Genomic DNA, 14,591 nt, shown 5'->3' with positions numbered 1-14,591 from the left:
AAACAGAGTAGTAAGGACGGTGAGAGACGGTTCCCCAATAAGAAGATCACGACAGCCATGGAATCACAACTTACTAGAGGCACATTGAAAAAACAGACAGAGTCATGCATACACAAAAAGAAGAAAACGAAATACACTAATATCCTGAACGATAAAAAAGTAATAAGAAACATGAACCAACCTCCGTCTGGATTGGCGTTGAGTTTCGCGAATCGCTTCTTAAATGCAACGTCCAGCGTTCCGATTTGCCTCTTCTTCTGTGCAGCTTTTTCTATATTGTGTATAGTCTTTCTTCTTCCTATTCGATCCGGGCCAGAGCCAGAATCGTTGTCGTAATCTCCATCGATGCCTTGAAGTCGCTGTAGTTGTTTGACAATTTCTACCGCTTGTTTATCCAATAGAGCGTTAGGAGACATCTCTTCTTTCTAGAAATTTAAAATATTTCATAAAATCGGTTCTCAATAAACTATATAATAATCTTTCTATCAACAAACTCACAAAAAAATGCTTATTTTATTTTATTAGTCAAACCTTCCGCATTTGAATCGGTGGCAACATAGTTATATCTGATATTTCAGCGTCCCCGCGTCTTCAGATAACTCAGGCTGATACAAATTCGAACCCAGAAGGTCCAACTAATGTCACCAGAATATTTTCCACTTCAGTGGTTACCGTACAGAGGCGCCATCTACTTTGACGGTCATAAACGAAAGCGATTAAATAAAATCGTTTTCTGTCCTCTGAGCTATCGAAATGTGCAAAAAGATTAATTCTTTTTAGATACATGCAGTCGGAAAAATGAAAGAATACCCATGAAAGATCACATCAATCACTTATTTTGTATTTGCTATCTTTTTCTATACGCTCTGAGCTTCGCTGGTGTCGCTCCTAGCGGTTATTAATTCAACTTTTACCGGTAATTTTTAAATTTATTATTTAATTGTTATCGCTTAATATTTACAACGCAAAAAAGTAATTAAATTGTAATCGATTTTTTTAAGATTTTGCTAATCATTTTGACGTTCTATTGATAAAATATGAATTTCTTACTTCGGATACTTTCACAATTATCGTGTAGATGGCGCTAAGATTAATTTATAATTACATATTACGGAACATTAAAAAAACTTAAATTCAGTATTTAAGACGCAAGTATATTTAAGGTAAAAATATATACCACAGCTTTGACCAACTAATATTTTTTATAATTAATGTTTTTAATTTTAATTTTAAATTAATCACTTTGACATTTATGTCAAATTTCCGGTAAACGTTTACAGACTTGCCACTACTGGCGCTCGCGAATTTGTAAATATCCCCTCTACGTAGGTACGAGCTCACAGCGTATAACAAACGTTTGTTGTTATTTATAGAAAATGACAGCAAATACAAAATAAGTGATTTATGTGATCGTTCATAGGTATTATTTCATTTTTCCGACTGTATTTTCGTTTGTAAGTACATATTATAATAGTCATACAGTGAGGACGTTTAGGTTGGAATAAATTCATTTTCTCGAGAATGGGCGATTTTGGAGATACATCCCGAAATAGGTCGATTTTTATTTTTAAATTACGATTTTTTGGCATATGTATATCGTCGAGGTGTGCATCAGGGTTGTGTGCTTTCTCCACTACTATTTAATATATATATATATATATATATATATATATATATATATATATATATATATATATATATATATATATATATATATATATATATATATATATATAGCGAAACAATATGTCAGGAAGCGCTCCTAGAGCAAAATATTGGTATGAACATTAACGGAGAGTTAATTAACAATATACGATACGCTGATGACACGCTAATAGTAACAGATAACCCAGCAAATTTACAGTATTTGATGGAAAACATAAACACTCATACCAATAAGTATGGTCTAAAACTGAACATCAAAAAGACTAAATTCATGATTGTAACAAAGAAGCTATACACCAATGTGAATTTAACCATAAATAATCAGCCAGTTGAAAGAGTTACGCCCTACAAATATTTAGGGGTTTGCTTCACTGATACTAACGACCAGACAAGAGAAATCAAGAGGCGAATTGAGATAGCGAGACAATCGTTTGTCAAAATGAAAAAGTTCCTATGCAGCCGGGACATAAATAGAAACTTAAGAACGAGAATGTTAAGGTGCTATGTTTTCTCCGTTCTGCTGTACGGCATGGAAGCTTGGACACTGAAAGAGATAAACATCAAAAACATTGAGGCATTCGAGATGTGGTGTTACAGGAGAATGTGGAAAATACCATGGACAGAAAGAGTAACAAATCAATATGTTTTGCTGAAGATGGGGAAGGAATGCGAAGTCATAAAAATCATACAAACGAAAAAACTGGAGTATCTAGGCCACATAATGAGAGGAGAAAAGTAGGAGGATTTCCTGGTTGCGAAATTTAAGGGAGTGGCATGGGTGCAGTTCAATACAGTTGTTCAGAGCTGCAGCCAACAAAGTTAAGATTGCTGTGATGGTAGCCAACCTCCGATAGGAGACGGTACTGCAAGAAGAAGAAGGCATATATATCATACTAGTGACGTCATCTATCTGGGTGTGATGACGTAATCGATGATTTTTTTAAATGAGAATAGGGGACGTGTGATAGTTAATTCGAAAAATTTATTTAATTCTCTTTGAACTAATGTAAACAATAACATTAATATTTGTACAGGCTGTAATAAGAATTTTTTTGAATTAAATTAATTGAGACAAAAAGAAGAATGTATGTAATTTATTTAATTCAAAATACATTTTACTGCCGTCACAAAATAGAAAAAAATGTTTATTTGACAAAAAAATATTGTTTTTCGCTTAAAATGAATGTTAAATCTGCCACCCACTTGCCTCTTAGTAGTTTGAACACTTATTCTCTTTTCTGACAGCAGTAAAATATATTTTGAGTTAAATAAATTACATATATTGTTCTTTTTGTGGCAATTAAAACTTAATTCAAAAAAATTTTATTTGACACATGTTTATTTTATTATTTTTATTTTATTATTTTTTACTCATTATAATAATGTTTATATTACTGAATAGATAATTTAATAACCTTTCAAATAAGATATCACACGACCCCTGTTCTCATTTAAAAAAATCATCGATTACGTCATCACACCCAGATAGAAGACGTCACTAGTATGATATATAATATATATCATACTTTTTTATATATATATATATATATATATATATATATATATATATATATATATATATATATATATATATCATATTTTTTGGCATATTATGCCAAAAAATCGTAATTTAAAAATAAAAATCGACCTGTTTCGGGATTTATCTCCAAAATCGGCCATTCTCACGAAACTGAATTTATTTATTTATGAACTTATTTATTTTATGAATTTATTTATTTATGAACCTAAACGTCCTCACTGAATAAATTTTGTCATACATTTCTGTAAAGCAATAAAAGAACCTTTACCTTTTTGGTACAAGACAGGTTGAGCTCAGTTGAAGCCAGTATGTGTGCTAGCGTACCAAATCTATGGAACAACATAGCAACGAATTGGATGACCAAGATCAAAGCGAAGAAGAACACGAACACCAAACCAATCGGTTCCAATTGAAGATATTCTTTACTGATGTGTACCTAAAAAATAGATATGACGTTTTGGTGCAAGGATGTCGAAAGAAGTGTATTGTGCATCAATAGATGGTACCCAACTTTTTTTAAGAATTAATATATACATCGATGTATCGTTTTGATTTTAAAAGTACTTAACTTAAGCAATAATAAGTATACTAATCAACAGTGTTATTTCTTTTCTGTATCCGATTTTTTTGTTATTAGTTAGTTCATATACTAGTGAGTACATATATCAGTATGATCTTAGTATGTTTTGTCTTCAGTTTAAACACGTAAAGGAATAATGAAATTTTTGGATTAGGAGTATTACAAACTTGTTTATTGCATATATACTTAAGCTGACTTATTAAATCAGATAATAAGGTGGACATTCTATGGGGATATTCTAATATAAACAGCTATTTTCGTATATTTATCAATCCATTTTAATTGATGATTACTAAGCCCTTTCATTGATTACAAAGCCTTCTTAAAATCGTGTAGTTTTCTGTCCGTGTCTGCGATAATCCTAAAATAACTTCAAAATACATCATTATACAGTGCGCTAAAATAAGTATTACCCTCTCTTATTAACTTATTTATTTGTAGGACATAAGTATAAGCAAAACGATCGGACAGGTCGATTTTAAAAAGAATCATAGTATGTTATAGCATCAATGTTTCGAACTTTGCGCGACCCTCTTCAGGTGACAGGCACAACTTTGATTTTTTTTAAATAGAAAAGTACCTACATCATGTGACACCTCATTTAAAAGCTTTTGAAATACTGATTACAAAAATGTATACCTACATTAATCCTTTTGAAGAGCGTAGGCACAAAATTTCGTTCGAATTATTGTTAAACGCATTTATTTTTTTCGAATCCTGAGAAAACTAATAAGTATTTTTGAAAAATTTAAACACAGAATGAAATATTACAGTTATATCGAGGGTCGAAAGTCCCTGAGAACTCCTATAATGATTATTTTAATAAGTCACAGGGGTGAAAAAAGATAAAATTTAGTCTGATTTTTAATTTCAAATATATCATTCAAAAGAAACTTTTTGTTTATTCTAAGGGACTTTTAGTGCAGTCACTGAAGGTTTTCACTTCCGATTTCGTTTAACCTCCATCGATTTTCATGAAAATTGGTGAGTAGTTAGAGAATACCTCAAGGAACAAAGGTGATATGATGCCAACTTGCGCTTTTACCCTGAGGGTGGATGCCACCCCTTTTTGGGGGTGAAAATTATTTTATTAAAAATAATAATACAAATCGATAGAGGGATAAATTCTAAGCAACATTTGTTATATAAAGTTATTAACATAAATCAATATTTTTTGAGTTATTAAAGATAAAAAATATTATTTTTTCGTAAAAAAAAATGCATGTATTAAAGCTGTTTTTTACATATAACTCAAAAACTGTGAGCTTTTACAAAAAAGTTATTAAAAAAAATTGGAATAAATCCTTTGTAAAAGGTATAAAATTTATTAAAATCTCTAAAGGGCTACATCAGAATAAAACGTTTTCGATTTTATTACAAAATCATCATCAGTGTAAGACAGTCTGGATGCTAGCTGAGCCACCAAAGAAATATAGGGGTAATAACCCTTCAAATATAAAATGTATGCTTTACAGATGCATATTTACTTAAAATGCCTTGTGATGGGCAAAAGGCAACAGGAATAATGCCCTAAGGTAAGGTATTTAAATTCCCAACATGTGGGATGCAAAAAAATTTTGAGTTTACATTTCGATGACTTTATGGCAACTGAGTTACACTAATGTGCTATAAAATAGTTACAATTAAAAAAAAAAAGATAAACTTTTTTGGAAAAATTTTAGAAGATAAAGTTTGAAAAAGTTTTGGAGCATAAATTTTAATGCTATCAACTGGTTCGGGATCTCATTTGATATATATTTCTAAGTACTTTCACAAATGGTTAATAAGTTTATGTTATAAAATGCATCATTTTCCCGTAATTTAAGCTTGAACACTTAGATTTGGATACTCGCCGAAAAAAAATATACATTCAATTACCTATAACTCACTTTTAGTTAACATTAAAAGGTTTTTTTAGTAAGGAGTTTATTTCATTTTTTATCAGCTTCAATTTTAGTAATTATAACTTTTTCGTAAAAACTTAATAGTTTTTGAGTTATTTATGAAAAATCGTTTAAAAACATGCATTTTTCTCACGGAAAATTAAAATTTTTGATCTTTAATAACTCGAAAACTTTTGATTTATTTTAATAACGTTATATAACAAATTTTGCTTAGAATTTGTCCCCCTATCTAATTATGGGGTTATTTTTAATAAAATAATTTTCACCCCGTGAAGGGGTGGCATCCAACCCCAGAGTAAAAGCGCAAGTTGCCACCATGTCACCTTTGTTCCTTGAGATATCCTCTAACCACTCACCAATTTTCATACAAATCGATGGAGGTTGAACGAAATCGGAGGTAATAGCTATCCACCTTCGGTGACTGCACTATTTCAACTCTCGGTAATAATGTAATCTTTCATTCTGCGTTTAAATTTTTCAAAAATGTTTATAAGTTTTCTCAGGATTCGAAAAAAGGATTAAAGTATTATACATTTTTGTAATCACTATTTCAAAAGCTTTTAAATGAGGTGTCACATGATGTACTTTTCCATTTAAAAAAATCAAAGTTGTGCCTGTCACCTGAAGAGGGATCGCGGAAAGTTCGAAACATTCTTAAAGTCTTCTTTCGAAAGTGGGCGATCCAAGTAGCAATTATTGTAACTTTGGAAACTACTCCACGAAATATCCTCAGGTCTATCAGCCACGAGTTCTAGCGTCTTCCTATTGGTATTTTGCCCTGTAATATATTGCCCTGTATTGATGTTTTGACCTTCGAATATGATTTGGAGTAATTGACATCTGTCATCTCTCAACACATGACCCAAGTATTGTATTTTTAAAACGTTTTTATATACTTCACTTGTTCTTTGTCTCTTTGTCAATGTGTCCAGAAAAATCTTGTAAGCGATTTTAAACATACTTTCCGGCTACCTAGACATGTGAAATTTTCAGTATAGCTCAGAATTCGATGAAAATGCAATATTCAACAGCTTTTACATGGATTGATTGAGTTTTACTTTGAATTTAAAGCCATTTTAAATGCAAATAATACAATGACATTTAAATTCCGTTGTAAAGTACGTTAGTCAATATAGTCCAGGGCGCATCTGTTTTGAGATGGACGTTGAGAGGTGACTCAAATTTTTTTGCAGAAATTGCTTGGAAATAAATCAAATAATAATATTTGAGTTATCCTCCCTCTCAAAAAGGTCCGGAACATTGTTTAAATAATCAAAATGTAAAAAAATGAAGGAAAAATTCGATGTTTTTCTTCGTTTTTTGATTATAACTTTAAAAGTGTTCATTTTAGAGAAAAGTTGTACTAACATAAAAGTTGCGTAATTAAATTTACTACAATATAGAATTAGTTAAAAATTTAAAAAATAGTCATCCTAGTTGCAAAATAGCAATACTTGCGAAAAAACCATACAAAAACAAGTATTCGCATTTTACGTTTTTCACCCATTTATGCTACACTTAGGACCTTCATATTTCATCCAAAAAAACTTTATGATACAGTAAAATAATACTGTAAATTTCATTAAGATCGGTTTAATAGATTTTGTAAAATAAATTTTCCAATCCAGCTTTCGCAAAAAATAGTACATTGTTTACCGGGTAGGAAAAGCTTAACATTCCTGGACGACTGTGAAGATTGCTAAGTCGAGGCGCAAGCCGAGACTTAGCAACACAGAGTCCAGGAATGTGGCTTTTCCTACGAGGTAAACATACTATTTTTCCGCAAATCGTTTAAAATTCGACAGATATTGATTGATTTAAAAAAAACGCGATAATTTTATTCCCAAATAAATGGTGCTTTGAAATTCCTAATAAAATTACTTGGGTTACTATGGAAACGTATTGAGGTTGAATTGTCAAACTTGACGCTTATAAATAGAACACTAACAACTGTACGGAAATATCATTTCCTTACAGTAAGGAAATGACATTTCCTTACAGTAAGGAAGTCCTGACTTTTTCTTCAAGAAATTTTGACAGGAATGTCAAAATTTCCTGGCGATTTGCGGAAAAATTCATTTTTTCAAAATGTTACAGGACCGAAAATAAAGCAGATAGCAAGTTGAATTTTTTTTTGCTTATAGAAGTGTACCGTACCTTTCATTTGAAATTTGCAAAATTAAAATCGATTAATTACCACCTCGTCAGAAAATTTTTTAAATAAACATTCATTTTTGGTGCTACGCGCAAGACAGCGGTGTTCGATTCACACAAGTTGATTTCCACCAAAATTTCTTCCAATCTTTATCTAATATATTATTTTCTTACTCTATATTTTGTTGAATTTTAATATTTTAATTCCACAAAAATCAAACTAATTTTATTATTGTTTGTGAAATATTGTTTAAACAATTGCATATGTTTCAAAATAATAAACTTTTATTCTCTAAGTTAAAATATATGAACAAAGAAAGTTTTTGCTAATAAAAGTGTTATTTCAAATGACAAAGTATGTGTTTTTATTTTGCAATAAACAAATTTATTTATTTATATCGAAATGTAATAAAAATTAAAATGTATCAATCATTATCAAAGGTCATTGGAATGTCCAATCAGGAAAATAATGTTTAATTAAAAAAAATCCTGACGCCGTGGTGTTAATTGATTTTAATTTTACAAAATTGCAAATGAAAGGTACAGTACACTTCTATATGCAAAAAAATTTCAACTTGATATCTGCTTTATTTTCAGTCCTGTAACATTTTGAAAAAATGAATTTTCTTTGCGAAAGCTGGATTGTAAAATTTATTTTGCAAAATCTATTGAACCGATCTTAATGAAATTATATAATGAAATAGTTTATCTGGGTGAAATATGAAGGTCCTAAATCTAGCATAAATGGTTGAAAAACGTAAAATGCGAATACTTGTTTTTGTATGGTTTTTTCGCAGTTATTGCTATTTTGCAACAATGGTGACTATTTTTTAAATTTTTAACCAATTCAATATTGTAGGAAATTTAATTACGCAACTTTTACGTCAGTACAACTTTTCTCGAAAATGAATACTTTTAAAGTTATAATCAAAAAACGAAGAAAAAAATCGAATTTTTCCTTAATTTTTTGACATTTTATTATTTAAACAATGTTCCGGACCTTTTTGAGAGGGAGGATAACTCAAATATTATTATTTGAGTTATTTTCAAGCAATTTCTACAAAAAAATTTAAGTCACCTCTCAAAACGTCCAAATGTACTAATATTTTTACAGATGCGTCCTGGTCTAATAGCGGATATAGCTGAGTGGTAGAGGTTCGACTGAAGATCAAGTGGTCCCCGCCTGAAAGCCGGGTGTTCCCTATTTTTTTAGTTTACTTTAATTAGCAAATTAATATTTCATGTTTTATTAAGTTAATGTAATATTATCTATATTAAGTAGAAATAATAGAATCACAACTATTCTTTCGAAACATATTTGATTAATTTCTTACCATTTTAAACATTTTTTTTGAAAAAAAGTATATAAATTTCTGTATTATTTTTTTTTAATTATCCAAATGGATTTATACAATACATCAAAACGTTTTTGGTCCTATCAGATCATCATCAGTGAGACCGTCTAAGTAGTAGAACATGGAACTAGCTACAAAATGGGTCAAAAGGCCTTTAAATTACATGGTTAAAGTACTAAAAAAACTGAACATAACCACATTAAGTCGATGTTAAAAGATTGATATTATTAAGGGAAAATTATCCCTGCCCGAAAACCAGGTGCCACTATGGTGAGAGATGAAGACCTACTGACGATTCTTATTGAATTTTACTGTTCAAGGAGTTCAACAATTCTGTGGCAGACTTTTAATCATCGTTATATCTGGGTTAATCACAAGTAGGTATATTAGCTACAGCCGCAAAAACATACCAATTTGTATTAATAGTAGCAAAATTGTAATCTTTAAGCATTCTTACCAGACACTATTTTTATATTACTTAATCATCTATCCAAAAAAAAGTTGGGTTCTAAATTCATAATTGTAACAAAACATATAACATGCATGGCATAACAAAAATCACTGAATGTTTTAGTGAGGTCCAATTTTTTTTTGATAATCTTTAAATTATAGCTTGATAGAATATTTGATTTAAAGAAAAGAATAGATAGTTAGTGTAAAATATCTCATGTCTATTAGGACATTAAACAAATGTGTTGTTTTGCTTATCAAAAAGGTAGGTTAAGTTCAATTATTGTCCTATTTTCAGATGATATCTTGTTTTAAGAGGAAACAGTAGCGATCAACAGGTAGCGAAAACGCGTTCCAAGATTGCGGCTGTAATTTTGAATATTTTTTCGAGATATTTGGCACACGTATTCGTAATATAATAAAGAATGGCGGTACAGAGCCCAATTTGAAAAATATATTAATATGTGGAAATTACTCTGTAATTAAATACAATATTAAAAAACGAGCCTGTACCGCCATTAAGAAGAACAAAAAAATACACTTTCTTCAAATAAACTTTTTTATCCGATGCCTAGATTTTGTGTCATTTTGGAACTACTAATGAAATAAAAAATTTTAGTAGTTCCAAAATGACACAAAATCTAGGCATCGGATAAAAAAGTTTATTTGAGGAAAGTGTATTTTTTTGGTCTTCTTAATGGCGGTACAGGCTCGTTTTTTTAATATTGTATTTAATTACAGAGTAATTTCCACATATTAATATATTTTTCAAATTGGGCTCTGTACCGCCATTCTTTATTATATTACGAATACGTGTGCCAAATATCTCGAAAAAATATTCAAAATTACAGCCGCAATCTTGGAACGCGTTTTCGCTACCTGTTGATCGCTACTGTTTCCCCTTAATATAATTAATCAGTAGGTACGGCTTGTAATAGATTTTGCGTACTCATTTTGAGAAAGGGTTTAGAAGATTTGTAGTTGAGCTTGAAAATTACTGTGTTTCCAAAGCAGTTTATCTTTTAACATCTTCATCATCAACACTGGCTCTACAATCGGTTTTAAGCCTTGGTCGGTTCCAGGATTCTTCTATATTCTGTTTTTTTTATTTATAAGGTTATATCATTTCCTATTTGTTCGATGTATCTTAACTTTGGTCTTCCTTGTGTTGTTTTTCCTACTGACCAAGAACTTATCGGATTATCTTGGTCTCACATGTATCTAACTATATTTTTAGAGCCTTATTTGCATTTTTGCATATGCTCTCATATCTTTTCGTACAGTTTTTCTTTTATGATGATGTTAACCTTCAGATATTTAAATTTCATCGTAATATAACTATTTTGGCAACAAATAATTTGACATTAAGTGATTTTTGTTATGGTGTGGACAGTCTTTAGTATATAAATATATTATTCACAAATAGACAAAAACGACAGGAAAGTAAGGAACACAATAGACTTAGGAGTTAAGTATATACCTCATGAAAGTGTTTTGGTATTATTTACGAATGTAGATTCTAGTATTTTGTCACTTTTAATTATTCAATTACTTTTTATTGAAAGGATGCTGATGAAAGTAGATGAAAATGAGTATCTATTCTAAATGACTTGATTTTTGCGATGCAATGGTTGAAGCAGATTCAGATAGGATTTCGACAGTATTGAAACTTTATACAGTAGGAAAAATGAAAGAATACCCATGAACGAACATATAAAACACGCTGTATTTTCCTGTCACCGTGTCACACAAAAAATTGGCCAGCGCAAGTACATGTAATAATTATTATTACATGTACTTGCGCTGGGCAATTTTCTTTGTGGCACGGTGACAGGAAAATACAGCGTGTTTTATATGTTCGTTCATGGGTATTCTTTCATTTTTCCGACTGTATCCTTTTTTGCACGATTGATTATTTTTGACTGTTTACCGTGACAGATTTTACGTCAGTAGTTTTTACCGTCGAGTTAAAAAATCTCTTAATTTTAATTTATTTTTTGAAAGAATAAAGAAGACTAACGAATTATTTATTAATATTGAAACTTATGGTACAATTTGTTAATTTTTCTCTTCAAATACGCGATCAAAGTTGAAAACTTGGAAATATCAATGCCATCATAAAGAAAAACGGTGGATTTAATCATTGAATATTCTGCCCAGAGGCTTCCAGAAGCTTTCAACTGCATATGTCTTTGAACGAAATATGCCAATAGAGTCTTTTCTTCGATTCTTAAATTCTTGCCTTCGCACCATTTTTTAAAACTTTGGTAGGTATTTTGATAACGGATTTTGGATTTTTCGGGAATAATTATGGAACACCCTTCTTTCCAAGCCCGTTCAATTTCTTCAAATTCACTTTCGCTCATATTTTAATTTATAATAATCAAAATTGTACTTAAAATTATTGACAACTAAATAAAAACTCAATTCTCCATTGTTGTTATGCACCCTAGTTACTACCTAACAACCAAAGTATCTATCTTGATAAAATGAATGAAACTAGTCAATATGACGAAAATGTTTAATTTTATAATTTATAATGGTATCAATCGTGCAAAAAACGTAATAAGCATGTCGAACGTTAAGGGTAACCGATCTCAGACAATAATTGGAGTCGTCGCTCCGCTCCTCCTCCAAACAATTGTCTTCGATCGGTATAAAACCCTTAACGTTCTCCATACTTAATATACTATTTGCCCTCTCTGAGGGATGTTGAATAGACTCATAATTTATAATACACTACACTTATTAAAAACTAACATGTGCTGAAAAAGAAGAAGAGTAATACATTGATTTCAACGTTCTTCTAACGGTTTGATATCAATATTATAAAACGATTGTCCTTTGTATTCAAAATGTGCCTCAATTTTCCAAATAATCTCCTCACTTGATCCAAATTCCTTTCCCTGGAAGATTTTTTTTGGGTCTGTAAGCAGTCAAGAGCCGCTAAGTTGCAGATCTCTCAAATACGCTGGATGTTGAAACTATTTCGAGTGTAATTCATATACTTTTTTCATCAGTGCGATCGATTTGTGGACAAAAGAAGACAATAAATTGTCTTCTTGATGAAAGAGTATTTCTTCATCTGCGACCATTTTTTGAAATTTATTTTTACAACTGCACCAGCAATGCTATTAAATATAATTGATGATTAAAATAATTTGGGTATCCCATGACATTCTACGAGGTTGGCTACTACAATTCAAAAACTATTCTTTGTCTTCAGCTGTTCTTGTTAGCTGTGCAACATTTAACCCTGTCTATTGTGGGATGTTTCTTAGCCACGATAGTCTTTTCCTTTCTAGTCCTCTCTTTCTCTTGACCTTTCCTTTCACTATTAGTTGAGCATATTGTACTTATTATTTCTCAGTATGTGGTCTAGGTATGATGTTTTTCTAACTTTCACTGTATTGAAAATTCTCGTGTCTTGCCTATTCTATGCAGTACTTCTCCATAATATGGATGCATATTTTATTCATTATTATAGATTTCCGCTTGTATATCCATAGTGTAAGCGTTTGCATGAAAGGTATATGTCGCATGATAGGATGATAGTGATATGATAAGATGGAAAATGAGAAGGATGAGGTTGATTATGTTAGTAAAATGCAATGAAATGTGCGTTAGAAAAAAATGCTAAAGCCCTGTCAGTCAGTCAACCTTTTAATGGGTTAATAAATTAGGTATACGATTCCTTGGTATAGTGAAAATGTACATGGTGCTTTTGTTGTTCCCGACCGAAGTTTTAGTGATATGATATTTTATTTTTGTGGGCTTCTAGTTTAGTATCATTTAAAGTTTTTTTGGTTATTTTCATCGGTATCAAAACAAAGAGGAGTACAGACAGCTCATTATACAGGGTGTTTCATTAAAAATTGTCCTTATAGTAACTGGAGAAACCTTAGCACAACATAGGAAGATTGAACCTAAAACACTTATATTAAATATTCCTCCTTACCGAGATACAGAGTGTTTTATCACAAATATTCTAAAATGATTTTAGCCCATTGTTTTAACACTGTCAAATATTTTTTGTTAAAACTTGAAAAACGGTTTAATGTTAAGATACTTTAACTAGTGTTAAAAGATAGTTTTCCGCTGTTACCATAGGCGTGCTGTGTACTTCCTTTCCCCCCTTTTCCCTCACAATCTACGCCACATGGTGAAATGATTATTACTACAGTGGCGTAGATTGTGAGGGGGAAAAGAAGTATATATCCATATTTTAACACTAGTTAAATTATCCTAACATGTGCAAACTGATTGTCAAGTTTGAACAAAAAATACTAGAACGTGTTAAAACAATGGGCTAAAATCATTTTAGAATGTTTGTAATAAAACACTCAGTATCTCAGTAAGGAGGAATATTTTATTTAAGTGTTTTAGGTTAAATGTTCATATTTTGTGCTAAGGTTTCTCCAGTTACTATATGGATAATTCTTAATGAAACATCTTGTATAGACTGAAGTCTCTTCACAATAAGAAAAAAAAAATAATAATAAGCAACTATTTCATTGGCACAAGAAAATAAATTGATTTTAGTTAAATAAAACTAGATTCTAGATTTATGCCTGGTTGCACCAACAGATCTCAAGCTTCAGACGTGCCTTAAGCTCTGTTTATGAAACATATGAGTTGCACCATTGAGTCTTAGATCAATTTTCAGCTTGAACCGATGTTAATCTCAACTCCCCGTTATTCTCAGCTTAAGTTCCTGTCTGAGTTCAAGACCTTGTCCTAGACAGTCATAATCTATAAGCTGAGCTGGGATAAGCTGGAACTTAAGATCTGTTGGTGCAACCAGGCATTAGTGACTTAAGCTTGATGCTTTGGATGTGACCAATTAGTCAGTGATTCCCAACCGGGGGGCTATCGCCCCCGGGGGGCGATAGAGCGAAGGGGCTATATGGGGGCCGACAGAGAAAAGGGGGCGATAAGGGGGG

At 31.0% G+C, this 14,591-nt stretch overlaps 1 protein-coding gene across 1 annotated transcript in view; it reads right to left on the bottom strand.

Annotated features, from left to right (window-relative positions):
• LOC114327176 (chitin synthase chs-2) overlaps positions 1–14,591 on the bottom strand; it is a 366,281-nt gene that overhangs the window by 5,421 nt on the left and 346,269 nt on the right. Inside the window, exons 17-18 of the mRNA XM_028275710.2 lie at positions 3,474–3,641; positions 182–425 (exon numbers count right to left, since the gene is read on the bottom strand). Coding sequence (XP_028131511.1) covers positions 182–425; positions 3,474–3,641 — 412 coding nt within the window. The remainder of the gene's footprint in view (positions 1–181; positions 426–3,473; positions 3,642–14,591) is intronic.

The sequence above is a fragment of the Diabrotica virgifera genome, chromosome 5 (genome assembly GCF_917563875.1).
Source record: "Diabrotica virgifera virgifera chromosome 5, PGI_DIABVI_V3a".
Lineage (NCBI taxonomy): Eukaryota > Metazoa > Arthropoda > Insecta > Coleoptera > Chrysomelidae > Diabrotica > Diabrotica virgifera.
Note: the sequence above shows the minus strand (reverse complement) of the source record. Positions and strands in the feature narration are given on the sequence as shown.